At 45.1% G+C, this 16,969-nt stretch overlaps 1 protein-coding gene across 1 annotated transcript in view; it reads left to right on the forward strand.

Annotated features, from left to right (window-relative positions):
• The window catches only part of VPS53 (VPS53, GARP complex subunit), a 62,143-nt gene that overhangs the window by 6,400 nt on the left and 38,774 nt on the right, over positions 1-16,969 (forward strand). The window contains exons 5-7 of the mRNA XM_027903321.1: positions 11,489-11,575; positions 11,854-11,969; positions 13,164-13,283. Of these exons, the coding sequence (XP_027759122.1) occupies positions 11,489-11,575; positions 11,854-11,969; positions 13,164-13,283 (323 nt within the window). The remainder of the gene's footprint in view (positions 1-11,488; positions 11,576-11,853; positions 11,970-13,163; positions 13,284-16,969) is intronic.

A 16,969-nucleotide genomic window follows, 5' to 3' on the forward strand; every position in this document is an offset into this window, starting at 1 on the left:
GAATAAACATCCTTTCTGTCTCTGACTTCCTTCCAAAGGAAACATAAACCTCAGATGCAGTGGCAAAGAAGAAACGTTCTTGTTAAAGTCAAAGCAATCCAGGAGGGGGTTCTCTACCAAGACCCTGCCCGTGCTGGTTGCCAGCCCTGCTGCCCTCGCAGGTGAGGGAGCACTGACAAGCCGAGGGTGTTAGCCTTTGACAGCCTGTTTTCGTTTTGGGAAAGAGGGCATTTACCAACTGAGCCCAGCAAAGAGCTTTCTTTCCCTCTCTTGTGGAGGAGCCTTGAAAGCTGCACCTTCCCAGCTGTCCAGGAGAGGGGAGCCCAGCCTCGGTTTTGAGACCAGGATAACGTTTTGCTGATAACTGATGGCGAGGGAGTGCTTCCAGCAGAGACATGTCTGAATAGTGCTGCATGTTACTCTCCCAGCCAGAGCAATCTAAATCCCAGTCAGACCCATGTGTGGTTTGCAGCTTTGGAAATGTTCTCTCCATGCTCCTTAAGGAAAAGGAGACCCTGGGGATAGCAAGCTCGGAATCCTAATTGCAGATCCAGCCGTGGTGCTCCCTGTGGTGGAGTTTCCTGTCCCATCCATCTGGTAGCATGGCAGGGATAACGTTTGGGATAACACTCCTCTGCCCCTCTGCCCACTGTGGTGATGGAGCAGGCCTTTGAGGTGAACCGTAGTTAGGGGAAGGATGTAAGAGTAGCTTTTTATAGTCCATCAGCTCTTAAACTGTTTCCCAAATATACACATGTTGGTATAATTTAGTAGCGAGGTGTCTGAAAAAGCAGATTCTGAACCTAAAAATAAAGGCCATCAAATAGATGTGGCCCCAAAAGAGTTATTTAAGCAGCTCCCAAGACAGGAATGCTCCCTTCTCCACAAAGCATAATGTTTCCCAGTTCAAAGCATCTGCCTTTTTGAAATTCTGCCCTAGAATTTCCTCCAAATGCAAAAGCCTTAAAATAGTCTGGCTCATTTGGCTTCCCCTTCCTGGTGCGATGTTTCAGTAAAATCTGCAGACAATACCCTGAACCTCAGAAATTATCTCACTAATGATCCTTTTATGGGAGGAAACAACAGCCGTGGGTGGAACATTCCTCTGCAGGGCGTAACAAAATTTTCCTTGGGAGTCCCAGACTTGGACTATTTTGGATGCCTTGGGAGAGGCTGGGAACGCAGGAGCTGCTGCGGTTCAGTTGTAACAGTTTCTGGGGAGCCAGTGCTCTCCGAATTTTTTTCCCCTGCAAGCTTTTTCTCAGAGCTGCTGCTGCTGCTGCTGAACTGAGAGTGTGGGCTGACCTTGCTGAGAGCTGCAGTCCAGTTGTGGCATAATTTCCTCTCTGCCCTGGGGTGTAGTATAAAAAGTTCCCATAGATTTTTCCACCGAGCGTTTAACGCGCTCCGTACGGTTTGATGTGTCACTCTTTAGTTGTGTTTATTGCTAAAGCTTCTGCGTGGACTGGCTGTAATTTTTTTGACAGTTGCTGACATGCCTTTACTGGTTGTTTGGCTGAGGCTGCTTCATCTATCAGGCTTTTGTCCTTGTAGTAAGTAGCCTCTGCCTTTGCTGCTGGTTTAACCCCTGACAGTAACGGTGCAACCAGGACAAGGTGCCTGGGTGGATAATGATGAGGCAGCTTCGTCTGATGCCCATTTTGGAAAGAGTCAAGAGTTCCAAAGGAGTCCCGAGATCCCAAATGGATTCGTGGCTTTATAGTTTGAATCTAAAAACAAAAAGTACTTCCTTCTGTTATCTCTGGTCCATCTTTGCCTTCCTGCCCTGTGTGCACATGTGCATAAAGTAGATGATTGATATTGCATCAGCAAGGACTGTTTAGAAGAAAAACTTGGTTTATTGCTTCATGTCTCTGACTGCATTAGGGTCTGGCTCAATAAGTGCTAGAACAAAGTTAAGTGTTAACTAGAAGAGCAAGTGGATGTGTCTGGGCTGGGAAAAGTCTTGGATGTTTCTCATGGCTGGAGATACTGGCTGATAACTTGGATTGCTTTGGTTGGCTCCTTCTTCTTCGTTTTGCTCCATGAGAACAGGGATATATTTTCTTTTTCATAGCTCCAGCAGTACAAGAAAAGAGATGGCAGCTGCTGTGGTTAAATAACAGGAATATATCCTTGTTGCCCAGCCTGAACCAGACAGTTCAGTTGGCCATCCCATCCTTTGGTAGCCCGTGCTGTCCTTTCTCCTGGAATGTGAAAATAAACATCTGGGCTCTGCAGCTGTGGGGAGACTCCAACTGCCTGCCCTGCCCTGTGTGTGTGTGCCTGGCAGTGTTTAGGCCTGGGGAAGGAGGAGGATGTGTCTGGCAGAGAAAAATGCCCAGAGGTTGTGGATTTGACAAGGTCACAGATGGAAGTATGTTAAATACTTTTTTGGTTTTTTTTTTTTTTAATTTAAATAGAGATCAGGAAACACTTTGCAATATGGGGAGGAGGAAAGAGATGGAGGTGGACAGTGAGCAGAAGAAAGGAGTGAGATGCAGGTGTTCCACGTGGCAGAGAGCAGCGGGTGTGTGGTCCTGCCCTGCTGATGGGCTCATCCTGGTTACTGGAGTTTAGAGAGCAATGTCCTGAGCCACAGGGCAGCTGGTGGATGGTGTCACTGGAGTCAGCAGCGTGTCCTCCCCAGCTCTGCGTGGGCTGGGTTACAGGCAGTGTCAGCCTGGCAGGCAGGGAGGTGATTTTGGTGCCCTGTTTACATGAACATGCTTAATAAGCAGCGCTGTTGCTTCAGCCTCTCCCCTCCCCTCCACCTGTTTGTGTGGAGGTGGCTTTTCTGACTGCAGGTTGTGTTTCACACTGAACTGAGGCAGTCAGTGCTTTCAGATCTCCCTCCTACCCTAGGCACTTGTCTGTCATTTATTTATTTATTTGTTTGAACATAGGCTGACTTCCAGCCATCACACTGCAGTGTTGCTTCCTTGGCCCCAGTGCCCAGGTTTGGCTCAGGTGGCCGGTGTTGGAGTGTCCCTTCAACAATGCTGGGACAGCATTGACTGTCATAAGCTCTTACTAACTAATTAAACCTTTGTCTCTAAAATATTTGGGGGGTGCTTTGTGTCGCAACCCCTGATGTTGCAAGCACCGTCTTTCAGTTACGTTCATTCTCTCCTGCCTAAAGCTAAGCTTTATCTCCTGGGTTTTTTTATGAATTGGTCATTATTCTGAAATATGAACATATGAAATATGACTAGTGTTAGATTTCCATACATTTTAAGATGGTGAATGGATTGGGATTAAATATTGCGTCTTAAGATGTGTGATTTTATATATTTTATGAAAAGTCATGCCACAGATCCTGTAAGACTCCAGCTGAGTGATTAAAGTCCCATAATACTCTTTTGTAACCAATGAATAATAAGCAGGAGTTGAGCTGCCAAAATAAATCAAAAGTGAGTTTCATTCAGAGTGATTTCCCTAGTGAATTGTGACAGTTGGACAATGTCCTTCCCTCCTAGAGACACAGTGAGCTTTTTTCTAGCCTAGAACACGTTCAGTGAACAGGGTTTCAGGTGAATGGCATGCCAGGAAGAAATAGTGCTGTTGATTCTCATTCTGGCATCACTTTTGCCATCTGCTGCAAAGCTTGGTTCAAGGCAGCAGCAAGTCTGAGCTTGACCTTGCCTTGTGCTTCAGTGTGGATGTGCCTGTCGCTGTCCTGCAGCCTGGGGCTTGGGAACAGGGTCGTGTTTGTGCTGGCAAGAGGCAGGTGTTGGTGCTGGTGGTGTCCAAGGTAGTGCAAGCTGCAGAGTAACAACCAGGCTGTGCATGGCCAGTCCTGTGTGGGTTTGATGCCAACAAACCCAGTCTGAAAATAGAAATTCTGATAACAGGCAGGAGATTGTGTCTTACTGTGGATATTTTTTTTTGTTTGTTTCCTTTTTTTGGCTTTTGTTTTGTTGTGTCACATCTTTGGTGTGTATTAATGTTTATTCCAGCTGTGTTGTTTCCGTGCTTACAGCAGGCAGACTGTCAGCAGTTCCACTGGGAAATGCCTGCTTGGAGGGTTCCTGGTAGGGTTGTCCATTCCACCTGCTTATGTCTTCCCTTTAAGGTCTCAACCTGTGCTGGTTTGGGCTGGGGTACAGAGAGAGCCACTGTGAAGAAAATCAACTCTACCCCAGCCCAAACCAGCACACGACCTGAAGATAAGTTCATCTTGCAAAATCTGATGCAACTCGAGCGGTTGCTAAACTTACCCCCACAGAAATCGAGCGGGGCTCTGATATTGCAGATATCCCCAACTGCAGTGTGCAAACCCATCAGCAGACAAATCAGCTGAAATCCATCAGGCACTGACAGACTCCCCAGGTAAATTTAGTGTGCTTTCCTCCTGATCAAACAGAACCAGGCAGCTCCACGATGGAGTGAGGGCAATGAGAGATGTGCGTCATTGCCGAGGGCACTCGGTTATCCAGCGCTGGAGGAGAGGCCCTGCAGGACCAGGTGTGTCCCAGGCACAGGGAGGTGCAGCAAACAGGGCAATCAGGGTGTCAACAGAAGTGGAGAGCAGAGACTCACAGCTTGGCTATTTCAAAATAGATAAGGGAAATAATCAGTGTCTGCACGGGGAGTTACTCCTGCGTGATAATGGTGTTTAATGTTGAGTTGGGCGTGGGGGAAGGCTGTGGCCGCTCACCTGCCATGTGATGGGGCTGTAGTAACCCACCACGAGGTCTTGACGAAGCTGTAGTAGCCCAGCATGAGGTCCAAGCCTGATGAAGGCCTAAAAGCTTTACTAGAGCACTGTGCAACTCACACAATTAGCACTTAAATGGCCGCACCGCTCCAGTGCGAATTAGGTGCATGACTGTAAAACTTGTGTAAAATTACTCACTAGAGCAAGACCACTCAAACCACTGTCACAGCACATCACCACCTTTCTCGTGCTGCAGACACCGGTGTGCAGGGGGTGCAGTATAAACTGACAGCTGGGAGGGGTGTTGGACCAGCCCAGGGGGTGCAGTTTTGGGGTTAAGCTGCAAGGTTTTGACCAGCACAACCTGGAAATCACCTCTCCACCCCCTGTGTCTGTCGGTTTGTACAACTGTTCAGAATGTGGGGTTTGATTTCTAAGCACAATTTGGGGTTAAGTGAAGGGGCAGTAATAGCAATTTTAAGCTCCGTGCAGTGTCGGACGTAATCTGCTGATATAAAGTGTTCTGTGCAGCCTGAGTGGTTGGGATTGCAGCTGATGATACAAAACTCTCTTCTTTAGCGACAGTTGTAGTGGTTATGTACTATTTGCTGAACTCCTAGGGTAGAAATCTGCTAAAATCAAACCCAAGGGGGTTTGAGCCCTTCAGGTTTGACTGCTTGGGGTTATCACTGGCACAGCTGCGGTGCAGCGACGTCCTGCTCTGACAGACAAGCCCAGGCTTCAGCTGCATTTTTTATCCCTGGCTGTAAAACTTGAGGGTTTTGTCTAAAATGAAATCAGTCTGGGAATCGAAGTATATTTCCACCCTTTCTCAGTCTGGAGGGACTCATTCGTATGAGGTTTCAGGGCAGAAATTGTGAGGCTGGTCGCACTGCACGAGGCTTTCTTTGAAATCCCCGCGGCCGAGGCTCCTCCGAGGGTTGGGGATGAGAACTTATTTTTAGTCCTGGGTTAGATTTTCCTTGATCTGGGCTGTAAGTGTGGCAGTAAATGAAAGAGGCATTAACACTCGGTATTCAAGAGCGGGGACCAGTCCAGGAGCATTAAATTCTCAGCATCCTGACCACAGCCCAATTTGTAACATTAAAAATACATTTGGATGCTGAGAATTTGGCAGATGTCAAGTGTCTATAAAACACTTAGTAGAGGGCAGCTTTCTGATGTGAATAATAACATTCAATTGAAATATATATTGGCTAGAATCAAATAAAACTAACACGTTTCTAGCACAACAGCAGTGAGCAAATAGAAACCATCGAGGTATTTTAACCATTACTGGGGAAAGAACAGTGTTGGTTCAGTTAATTCCCAAGCTCAGGGTTTCCCAAGCAAGCAAACTTCCTCTGAAAATTCGCTTTTTCCCCCAGTTCAGTGACATTTTGTAGTAACATATAGGCCTCTCAATTCCTATTTGCATATTTCCTGGTATTTGATTATTTTCTTGCACAAGATTCCTGATAGGGTGAATAAAGAGGTGTTTAGAAATCAACACACCCACTGATGAGATGCTGCTTGATAGAGTGATGTGGCAGGTCTGTACCTGGGCTGGGAGGGGAGGAGGTGGCTGTGTCCATCTGCAGTGCTGTGGGGATTTGGAGAGACCGACTGTAATTCCCTGGACTGGTTTTTTTTTGGTTGGAATATTGTTGCTGACACTGCTTTTGTGTGTATGAATATCAGCCTGGCACTGTAAGTCACTGGAACATAACCTTTTAAAGAATACATCACTTCCAGATCTTATGAATCAGTTGTGGGCTTGTCCCACCTCTCCCTCGGGTTATTTTCTTTCCTCCTTTTGCTGCTTGGAAGAGCCCATGTGAAAAGTTGACACAAGGAATGATGTCCAGACTGACCTTAGGAGTTGCTTGGGATAACGCCAAGGAAAGCTGTGTTTTAGGCAGTCTCTCAGTGATTGATGATTTACCTCTGCTCCCTATTGTTTTATACTGGTGCATTTGGACTTGTTTCCTGTCACATCTCAAGGTGAAGGAGGTTGAAGAGCTGTGGCTGATTCATGTGCTGTGTTTTTCCCTCCAGCTTTGGAGAATTTGATGAACAGCCGTGTCACTCGCTGTGTGCCCAGCTTACCTGGGCTCTGGCTGTGAGCCACACTTGGGTCTTCCCCTTCCTGTGTGTGGTTTCTCAGCCTTCTGCTTTTTGCCTCAGCTGTGGACACAAGAGCAGGGGAGCTCCCACTGTGTAAATACTGACTGAGAAATGGGGGTCTTACACTGGGGGATCCCCTTGTCGTGGTCTAACTCTGGGGGATCTCCCAAGTGATCCTCCCCCAGAGAACTGTGTTTTGGGAGCCTGCTTCTGTGGGCGCTGGGGCTGCACCTCCCCAGGACCTGTACGTGGATCTGGGCAGTGCCCACAGAGTCACCCCCAAAAACCAGGACAGCCCATCATGTCCTGCTTCCCTCCTGCATCCGGGCCGTGCTCCCAAGCCCACGCCGGGGCGGGAGATCGGACATTCTACACCGGAGAAGGAGGAAAGTGATCCTGTGGCCTGTCTTGTATGCAGCTCTCTGTCTGGAGTCTCTCACCCTGGGGCTGGTCCTGCCCTCTTTGCTAAATTTACAGTTGTCAGAGCAGCAGGGACCCCTGGGGTCAAACGTTACAGAATCAGCCTCGGACGCTGCCGACCGACCGCTGGCTCTGCTCCCCCCAGGCAGTCCAACCCTCTCCACGCCGTGTTTCTCAGCTGGTACCCAACATTCATGGACTCAGGAGGTTGCATAAAGTTGAATAAATAATGCTGATGGGTTAATTGTAGCTTGCAGGCTCAGTTGTTGATTAGAGTCATATGGTGTTTTTTCCAGTACGTCGCAACCTTCATTTCAACATCCTTGTTTCGTATAACCACAACAGATTATGTATCCAGGCTCTTTATTTATCCGTGGTCCTCTGCCCCTGAAGTGAACCGCCGTTGGAGGGAAGGAAATGCAATAACTCAACTCCTGGTCGCTGTTTGGGGTGTGTGCATTTACATGTTTCCCAGTTGCGCTGATGAGGAAACCAATAAATTAGTAACGCCAGGTGAACCCTGCGTCAGGCCACAGCTGGGAGATCTCTGCCTGCTGTTCGTCAGGGCAACCAGATCTGCTGGAATAAAGGCGATTCCCGCTCTCCTGATATTGTTTTTGTTAGTATTTCTGGCCAAAATAAACGTATTATTAAAACAATAACAGAAACAGTAAAAAAAAATGCTTTTAAAATTGATGATTCACTCTTCTAGCAGGAGCAGAGTGTGAAGGGAAATGAATTTTTCCAATACAGTGTAGCCTTGAACAGGGCTGTGGTTTCCCCTCTCCTTTTACAGCTGAAAGAATAATCATTAGGTCCGTTAATAAACTTCTGTATTACACCTTGAGCAATTAGACCTACTTTCATGCCCTAGATGTTGGTTTTGTATCCCTTAATAGTACCATTTATTAAAGATGAGGTGTTTTCTTATAATTGAAGTTTGTTTTTCCTTGGTTTTGCTCTTTGCTTTACTCTGTCTTTGCAGTAATCAGGAAGATGGTGGGTTTTCTCCATTATTGGTTAATTTTCTTTATTTCCTTTTTCTACATGCAGTATTTTACTTTCAGATGCTGCAGTTCGAATGTTACAGCAAAAAGAGGTTTCATTGGTTTCTTCAAACTTTCTTTTGGTTCTTTTTAATTATAGTTTTGCAAGAAATAACACTTTTAATTAATTTCTGAACTTCCTACCAGATCTGTCTGACAGGGGCCCTCCTGACTTAAAAAAACCATAGATTTTCATGCAGTTTTACTTTCAACAAGTCTTATGTATGTTTGAAGAAATGTTTTCGTCTCTAAATGTAAATTATATATTTACTGCATAAATGTATATATTATAGAATGAGTTAGTGTGTTCTGATTCAAGTAAGGAATATGCAGCTCCTTTTCAGGAGGATAGATAAAGACTGATGACTTAATGGCTAAGCAAATATTTGGAAGAAAGTTTATGAGCAGTTCTGATTTACTCAAGACTGTTAAGTTTGCTGTTGAGTTCCCTGGGTGGTTTTTTTTGTTTGTTTTTTTATCAGTTGTGGAAGTGTTTCCCCTTCTCTGAGACACTCCATGCAGGATTTGAACAGAGCAGCAGCTGCTGCTCGGTCTCTCCCCCCCAACCCCAGCCACGTTATTTCTCCCAGCAGCAGGAGGCCACAGTTCTTTAATTCATCAGATGGGGCAGAGCACATGTTGTCTCCTTCGTGTTTTTCCAGAGTCTGTAAGGAGGTAAAAGCTACAAGTGTCAGGACCAGGTGATGACACTTATTTTTGGCAGTATTAAGTGTTCAGGGACAGAACCCCATTTTCCTTTGGTCGGTGTTCCAGAGGCAGTTTTTAGGTGGGGAGTTTGCCCAGCACTGCATGTGCTGGTTTTCACCCAGCAGCAGGAACGTGTTCTTCAGGTGTAAACCAGTTTTCCTGTAAATAGTCTCTGCTGGTTTTTGTCACAATATTATTAAATAGCACCGTGACCTGCTAGAGAAATAGATTGAGTGTTGTTTCCTCACAGTGAGCGAAGAGAAACTGCTCATATGTGGGCAGCTAGAAATCCTTGTAGGGCTCTTATCTAAGTTGTAGGCAATAACTTTGGAAAAAGTCTCTATATCAAGTAAATGATATTCTATCTCATGGGGAAAACAGATAAGATTTTCCCCTTGTGCATAGGGATTCTAATGTAAAACCTGTGAGACCTGGAATCCTCACTCACAATATTATATACTCTGAATTTGGTTGCTGAAGGCTGTCAAGAACAAAAGGCTTTGAGCTGTGAATTGATGCTTAAAATAGAAACTCTGCCTTGGAGACGAGTTGGAGATGCCACCCGAAGGGGAAGAATTGTGGTGGATGGTTGGAGGTCTTAGAGTTCACCTTGGCAGTCATGCCTTGGAGAGCTGCTGTGCTTGTTGTTCAAGCTTGCATCTGAAAAGCTCTAGGAGAGGGGAATGGGATCAGAGAAGTGTCTAAGAAGTGTACAACACATTGGGAGTTTGGGGTGGTCCTGCTGTGTCTGCACTGCTCTGCTGTGCTGTGTGGTGTGCGAGATCTCCCCGTGGATCCTGCATGAGATCTTAACAAACACCTGTCCCTGCAAGTTGGTTTAGGGTGATCCAGTTTCTTTCAGTTGGCTTTGGGTATGAAGGAGGATGACACCTCCTTCTGGAGAATCTTTAACTGGAGGCATAAATCCTCATCCTTCTGAGGAGTTCAGCTCTGACTTCTCTGGGATCACGCAGAGGAATTAGGATTTGACATTAGTGCTGAAGCAAACACAGCAATTGGCATCTGTGAAGAATTTCAGGCTGACTTTTTTTTTTTTTTTTTTTTTTTTTAATACAGACCTATCCAAATCTCAGGCTGTGCAGGGCAGTTGCTGCTTGCTTAATAACCCGCTTGAGTAATGTGCTGCAACCGTGGTCTGGGCCTGAGTACAGAGACAGAGTCAAATATGTTGAAAGGAGCGTTCTTTGGTTCTTTGGTTTGCACTTAATCCACAAGCCTTTAAAAGGAGGAGAAAATTTAATTCTAGAAGGTGGCCAGGCTGGAGCCCAAGAAGAGGCCTGGTGAAGGTGTTCAGTCCTGGTGCAACCATCTCTGGTGCCCATTTGTGTGTTCATGTCCCTTAGTGAGCATCTACCTGTAGCACCAATCAATAAAGTGTTAACTTTCACGTGATTCAGAAGATATTTCAGAGGAGACCTTTTTTCTTTCCCCCCTCTCTGGAAAATGAATTATAAATCGTCTCCAGCTTTTATACTTTTATTATAACACAGCTATGTTCCAGCAAAGGCTCCTGGCAGATAGTTTCCTCATACACTTCCAAATGAAGATGTGTTAAATTTATTTGCTGAAGGAACTTGTAGCTTGTGCTGTAACCTTGGTCATGGGACTGGGTATAAAAACAGAGGGATAGAAGCCCACTTAACAGCGGGAAACAAAGTGGAGTTGGAGCTGGAAATGTTATCAGACTGGGAAGGCAAAACGTGTTGAGTTACTTCAGAAGTCAGATTTTGGACATGTGATTTTTGGACATGTGGCTTCACTCATGGAATCCACGTGTAGTTCACACTGGTTGTGTGAGGTCAGGGTGCACCATGGTTGTTTAAAGGGGACCAGGTGCCCCAAGAAACTTGCAGTAAAATAGCACAAAAATCCAAGTGAGATCCATTTCCTGGGCTCGACCCTCTTCTCCTGCTAAACCTGTGCCCTCTCTTCTTTCCTCCTTCCCAGAGGAAAGAGCCATTCCTCCTGCAGGTGGGTGGGAGAGCTGCCCACTCTGAAGGAATCAGCATCGTGCTTTCCAACAGGATAATATCCTGCTAATTCAGGGAGGATTTTAGGCAAGCACTCTGTGTTCTATGGGTAATCCTGTGTATTTTTTAATTAGAATTAATGGTGATCATAGAGGTTTTGTGGAGGTTTCATTTTTCTGCTCTAAATATGTATTGATCAGGAGTAAGTTCTACCTGTTTTTCCACACTGAGTCCATCAAAATCATTCCAGTAACCTTAAACCTGTTTATAGTTCTTAGTGCAGAGCTGCTGTCATAGAATATCTCAGATTTGGCCAAAGCATTATTGTAAAATGGATACTGAAACCCTGATCCACTCAGGTTAAATGTTCCAACATGGTACATTGACTTTTGTTGTGCTTATGGTATTTTCTTCATAAGAAAACTGCTCCCCTCCACTGCCCCAGCCCAGGGGCTGTCGAGAGCAACTGTGTATTTCTTAGAAGGTGAAAAATGAATGCAGATTTTCTTTCCACTCTGACCTTGTTTCTTTTCCAGGCTCTGGAAGAAGCCCAGAAAGCCATTCAACAGCTCTTTGGTAAAATTAAGGATATTAAAGACAAGGCTGAAAAATCTGAGCAAATGGTGAGCAGCACTTTCTTTCTGGCTTTTGGAAGGGAGGGAACACTGACTTTGGCTGCCAGTTCATGTTAAGAAGGGAACATTTTCGTCTTTGGTCCTGCTGACTGGTTGTCAATTTGCTGTCGGGCATGTGTTGAACCTGTACCTTTGTCCTTGAGTTAACAGGGCTGCAGAGCTGACACCTCTGCAGTCCCAAAGAGGGCAGAGCAGCTTCTTATCTCCCGAAAATGTTATTGCCGTGGCTTGATATTTAACCAGACTCTTGCATTTTCATTCACTAGGTTAAGGAGATCACACGGGATATCAAGCAGCTGGATCATGCCAAGCGTCACCTGACCACCTCCATCACCACCCTCAACCACCTCCACATGCTGGCAGGGGGGGTGGATTCGCTGGAGTAAGTCTTGTGGGAATTTTCATGGAATTTGTGGGAATTTGACAGCACTGCTGAGTTCTGAAGTTTGGCGCAGTCCTCTGCACGGGTCTGTCCCAGCTGCTCGGTCTTTTGGAGGGAATTTGGCTTAACAAGCTGCAGTTCTTGATTTTTGCTGGCAGATCCTTCCTGTGCAGCTCTGAGTGACCCCCAGCCCGTGCTGCTGTGTTTAACAGTTGGCAGCATCGATTGCTTGAATTGCTGTGTTGATCCTTGGTGATAAGGAACAGTCTGACTTCATTAAGGAGCAAGTCAGCCTGTGCAGTTGGGTATCCTCATTAGGGATGTGCTCTTGGGGATTTGGGGGGATTTTTATCACTCACATCTTAAACTGTAATGAGTTCTCTTTTTGGTGAAGGCCTGCTCTAGTTTTCATTCTAGCATGAGCTTAAGGAAACCTTAACAGCTTGTACTGGAGGTTAAATATTTCTAATAATCCTTTCTGGGTTCTTTGATGTGCTTGAGGAGCGCACAGGCTAGAGAAACACAGTTTTTTTACACGTTGCATCTGCGAAGCTGCAAGTCCCAGGCACAGCCTGTTCTCGGGTTGTAGCAAATTCTGCACGAACGCCGGGTTGTTAAGTGCCGAGAATAAAATTTTACTTAGGCTGCTGTCTCCACTGGAACGATCCTAAAGGATGATATAAAAATAAATTAACTTGATTTTCTTTTTTTTTTTTTTTTTTTTTGCTGTCAGTTCCCTGTGAAAGTTATTAACAGAAAAGTCAAGGCTAATGGCTTTTCAACATCGCTCTCCTCCCTGAGAAGCTCTAACTCACACTTTGTGTGTGATGACGAATGGCTTCACTCGGGTCATTATAGTGAAATAACATTTACTGCCTCCGGACCCATACTGGGAAGCGGATGCATTCAGTAGTTTACATGTTCTTTGCCAAGTGTTGCGTTTGACATTTATGTTTGTGGTTTTTTTTTTTTTTTCTGAGGCATTGTTAGATGTGTGCCAGATTGGTTTATTTTAGCACCGGTTAAGTGAAATTTTAATGCTACACTGGAATGTTAATGAAGAGTTGTGTATTTTAGAAAAATAAATTTCAATAGGAGGACAGGCATGACCCACTGGCGATGAAGTAACCTGTGGAATTACCACCCAGGATTTTCATTGCATCTGCCTTTGTAAGTCTTTCATTTCCTCTGCAGGGCTATGACCAGGAGGAGACAATATGGGGAAGTTGCCAACCTTCTCCAAGGTGTTGTGAATGTTTTAGAGCACTTCAACAAATACATGGGGATCCCTCAGATTCGACAGCTCTCTGAAAGGTAAAAGGTTCAAATCCTGAGCACTTACATTGCTGCTGGGAAGGAAGGTTAGGAAATGCATTGGGCAGGTTCAGTGTCTCAAGGTTGTGAAGGCTGGACATGGTCCTTTGAGGTTTTTTTCCAGCCAAAGCAAACGTGTTAAAATTGGATACAGTTTGCTCAAATCTTGAGCAACCCATTCTGTTAAAGAACAGCAATTAGTATGGATGTGAGTCATGAATGTTCTGTGCTTCTCGTTGACTGGCTATTCATTTTCTTACCTGGAGTGATTCTGCTGAGATTTGAGGCTTGTAGCCAGTCTTCCCAAACTGGCATGCAGCACACCTGACTGCTCTACACACTTCTGCTGGGCTTGTGTAGTCTTGTGTAGATTTTCCAGTGTGGAGGTACATTAGAATTTAATTGGGTGAGTTTTGGTGCAACTCCCACATCGAGTCCCCACCATTCTCAGCAGCAGCAGGTGAAGGCTCAGTGGTGACTCAGCCACCACATCTTGGCTTTATTTGGGATGTGACAGCTGGGTGTCAAGGGAACAAGGCCCTTCTTGTTGTAGGGGACGTTGCTGACCCTGCCTGAGATGACTTTGCGCATTACAGAGGTACTGGAAGGAGTCCTCCAGGCACAGTAATTAATTTTTTTGGTGACTCCCTTTGCTAAAACGGCAGCTGGCTGCCTGTGCTGTTTAGTGATGGAAACAGTGTTTGAATGATTAGTTTGTAATGTGTTCATGTAAATCTGTTGGACTTTCTTTACGGTGTAGATACCTCTTCCAGAAACCCCAGATGGAATCCATGAGACAGAGCAGAAGAGAAAGCCGCTCTAAATCTAGAGAGAGGGATGGGGCCTTGTTTTAACAAGGCATTTGACCATAAGCATTTGCTTAAATGAACATGAACATCAAGGAAATGTAAACATATATCAGTGCTCTTCTGAATTTTAGGCTGCTGTCTGTTGCAGCCTCATGCTCAGAAAGATTGCCTGCTTCGTTTTCTTCCGGAGCGGCAATGCCCTTTGGGCAGAAACCTGCTGTCATTGGCCATTTTAAGGCCAAATATAATTTAAGCCCTGGTCCAGAATTCTGGCTGGTTTTCCCTTTCTGGTGGATGATTATTTAATGCTTTTGTAGTTGCTGATCGTTACAAAAGCGAATTCAGGCTGCTGCTAAAAGGCACAGTGGTTTCGAGTCAAGCCAGCGAGACTGGCAAGGACGTGGAGGAAAACTTCTTTTGTTTTATTCTCCCTTCAAGATAAGGATCTGAAAAGCTCAAGAAAGTCTGTTCCTCCTATTTTTAGAATTGCCTCGGCAGGGTTTTCCTTCCAGTGTTTATACAGGGAGAGTTGCACCATCTGGTAGTGATAGAGGCGGCTGCTTGTGGGGCAAAAGGAGCTGCACTGGGGTGCTGCTGGGAGCTCTTTGCTGCTCTCACATCCAGGCAGAAAATTCCTACAGGGAGGTCTGTGGCACCGTAATTCTGCTTTGGAGTTTGACTGTTACGTGTGGGTATTAGGGCCTGATTTGGAGTTGACTTTTCTCTCTCTCTTTTGCTTGGAAACCCTTCCGTGATTCATGAACCATCAGAGGCAGTTTGCCTGGCTTCTCGCAGTGATATTTTTAGACTGTGAAATCGCTGGGGTTTGATATCTCGTGGATTTGTTTAAATGGTGCAAGTGAAGCCTCTAGGATGTTTGGGAAGGCAAGAAATGCTTTAGTAGAGGTTGGCACGGAGCTGTGACAGTAACCAATGTCTGTTATATACAATAAGTCTATTATATACACTGCTAAACGAGCAGATTCTGCTGCTTTCTGTAATAAAGAGCCTCTCTTTCTTGGCGTGAATGGAGTGAAGCCAAGTATGAATGGGAAACCATGGGAAGGAGAAGTGCCTGCTCAGTGGTGTTGGATGTGCTCTTTGTCATGGGGTATTCAATTTAGCTTCCTGCTCCTGGATGCTGTGAAAAGTAATGATGTGTTTTTAATGTTGTTTTCCACCTGTTCTATCCCCCTGAAAATAACCAAACAAAATCCCACTGTATTCATTGGGAACCTGGACTGAACTCTCAGTGGTTGGCTTCTTGTGCTTATCCTGTTGAGTATTGACGTGAAAATGTCACAATTCATATCCAAATGTAAATATTTTCCTCTTAGTGTTCCTAAAACAACTTCTGATGTGGTGCCTTGGAAGTTGTTGGAGTAAATAGGAATATTTTCTTATCTCTCAATCCTCTTCTGTTTTCTGTCTGTAGAGGGGGAGGTACAATTAGTGGTCACAAACCCACCCATGAAAGTGGTCGAGCAGGCCTAGCAGATAGTGGAAAAAAGCCTGGAAAGTATTGAGGAGAAAGATGATTACAAGTTTGCCACAGGAAAACAGGCTGGCTCAGCCTCTCTTTATCTCAGCAAGCTGCCAGGCATGGTTTAAGATTTCTGGTAGCTTTGGCTGAAGGAATTGTGGTTTCCAGTAATTTCATGTCGTTTGAAACAAAACAGTGGGTTTTCTTGTTTTTATTTTTTAAAGGCAGGGGAATCAGAGAACAGAAGCCACTAATAATAAAACAGAAGTCAGAGAAACAGAAATCATTAGTATTTGGATAACCAAAGGGTTTGGCACATGTGAGCAGCCCCAGGAAAAGGCAATTCCCTGCTGTGTGGGACGCAGGATCGCGGCTGGGATGCCCCAGCACGTTTCTGGGGGAATCTGGTCTTGGAAAGATACCCTTATCCAACTGACCTGAGGCTCTCAGAGATCCTAAATCTGTTATCTGGGGTTGCTGAGCCTTAGTGGGCAATTCACTTTATTCAGGTGGTTAAACACACAGACACGTGCAGGAAGGTCCTTCGGTGGTAAATGCGAGCACAGCCGCTCGTGGGGTTGAGACTTTAATCCCTCCAGTTTCCATTGCATGGGAATTATTGGGAATTATTGAAAGGCTCACGGCTTTCCATGGGGGCAGTAATCACTATTGGCTAAAGCAAGTGCCCCCTCCCCCTGTATTCTCTGTCTAAAGCAATCGCACTGTAAAGAGGTGTCAGAAAGGTTTTCATGTTTCTGGGCGTGTGTTGGCAGACAAAAATAGTAATAATTGTGAAAATAATTGTGTGTTTGCTTATGTAAAGAGTGGTAGTTACTGGGAGGGCAGTGGGGCTCCCTGTCCTTGCTCACACCTAGGCTTTTGGCTACTTTGATGGCTCTGCCCCATCCCTCCCTTACAAAATATGAAGGAAAAAGAAAAATGGTTAAAACTCCTTCTCACTGTTTGCTTTTCAGAGATTTTTAAGCAGGACCTATTTTTAAAAAATATATATTTTTAACATCTCACTTCAGCAAGGCATTCCTGCAAGTTTCTTAATTTAAGGATATGAGAATCCCCTTTAAGACTGTCCTTAAGTACTTTCCTGAATCAGAGCCTAAAACAACAAAGCCCGTGGACAGGGGTTTTAACTGCTTGACAGAGCCTCTTTTAAATTTGTTGAGTCTTTAGGAATCTGGCTGCTGCTCTTTTCAGTGCCTCCACTGTGCTGCACTGCAGCTGTTGTCAAATAGGAAGGTCCCTGTAGCCACCCATAGAGAAAGAAACACCACTACGAATAGCTTCCAGTTGTTTATACTACTCATTATGCTCATTAATTTCTGTATTCTGACTCCTGATACAAAAGATTTCTTGCTTCTCGATTATTTGAAAGGTAA

The sequence above is a fragment of the Empidonax traillii genome, unplaced genomic scaffold (assembly GCF_003031625.1).
Source record: "Empidonax traillii isolate 1590-97213 ecotype Southwest subspecies unplaced genomic scaffold, ASM303162v1 scaffold957:size654520, whole genome shotgun sequence".
Taxonomy (NCBI): Eukaryota; Metazoa; Chordata; class Aves; order Passeriformes; family Tyrannidae; genus Empidonax; species Empidonax traillii.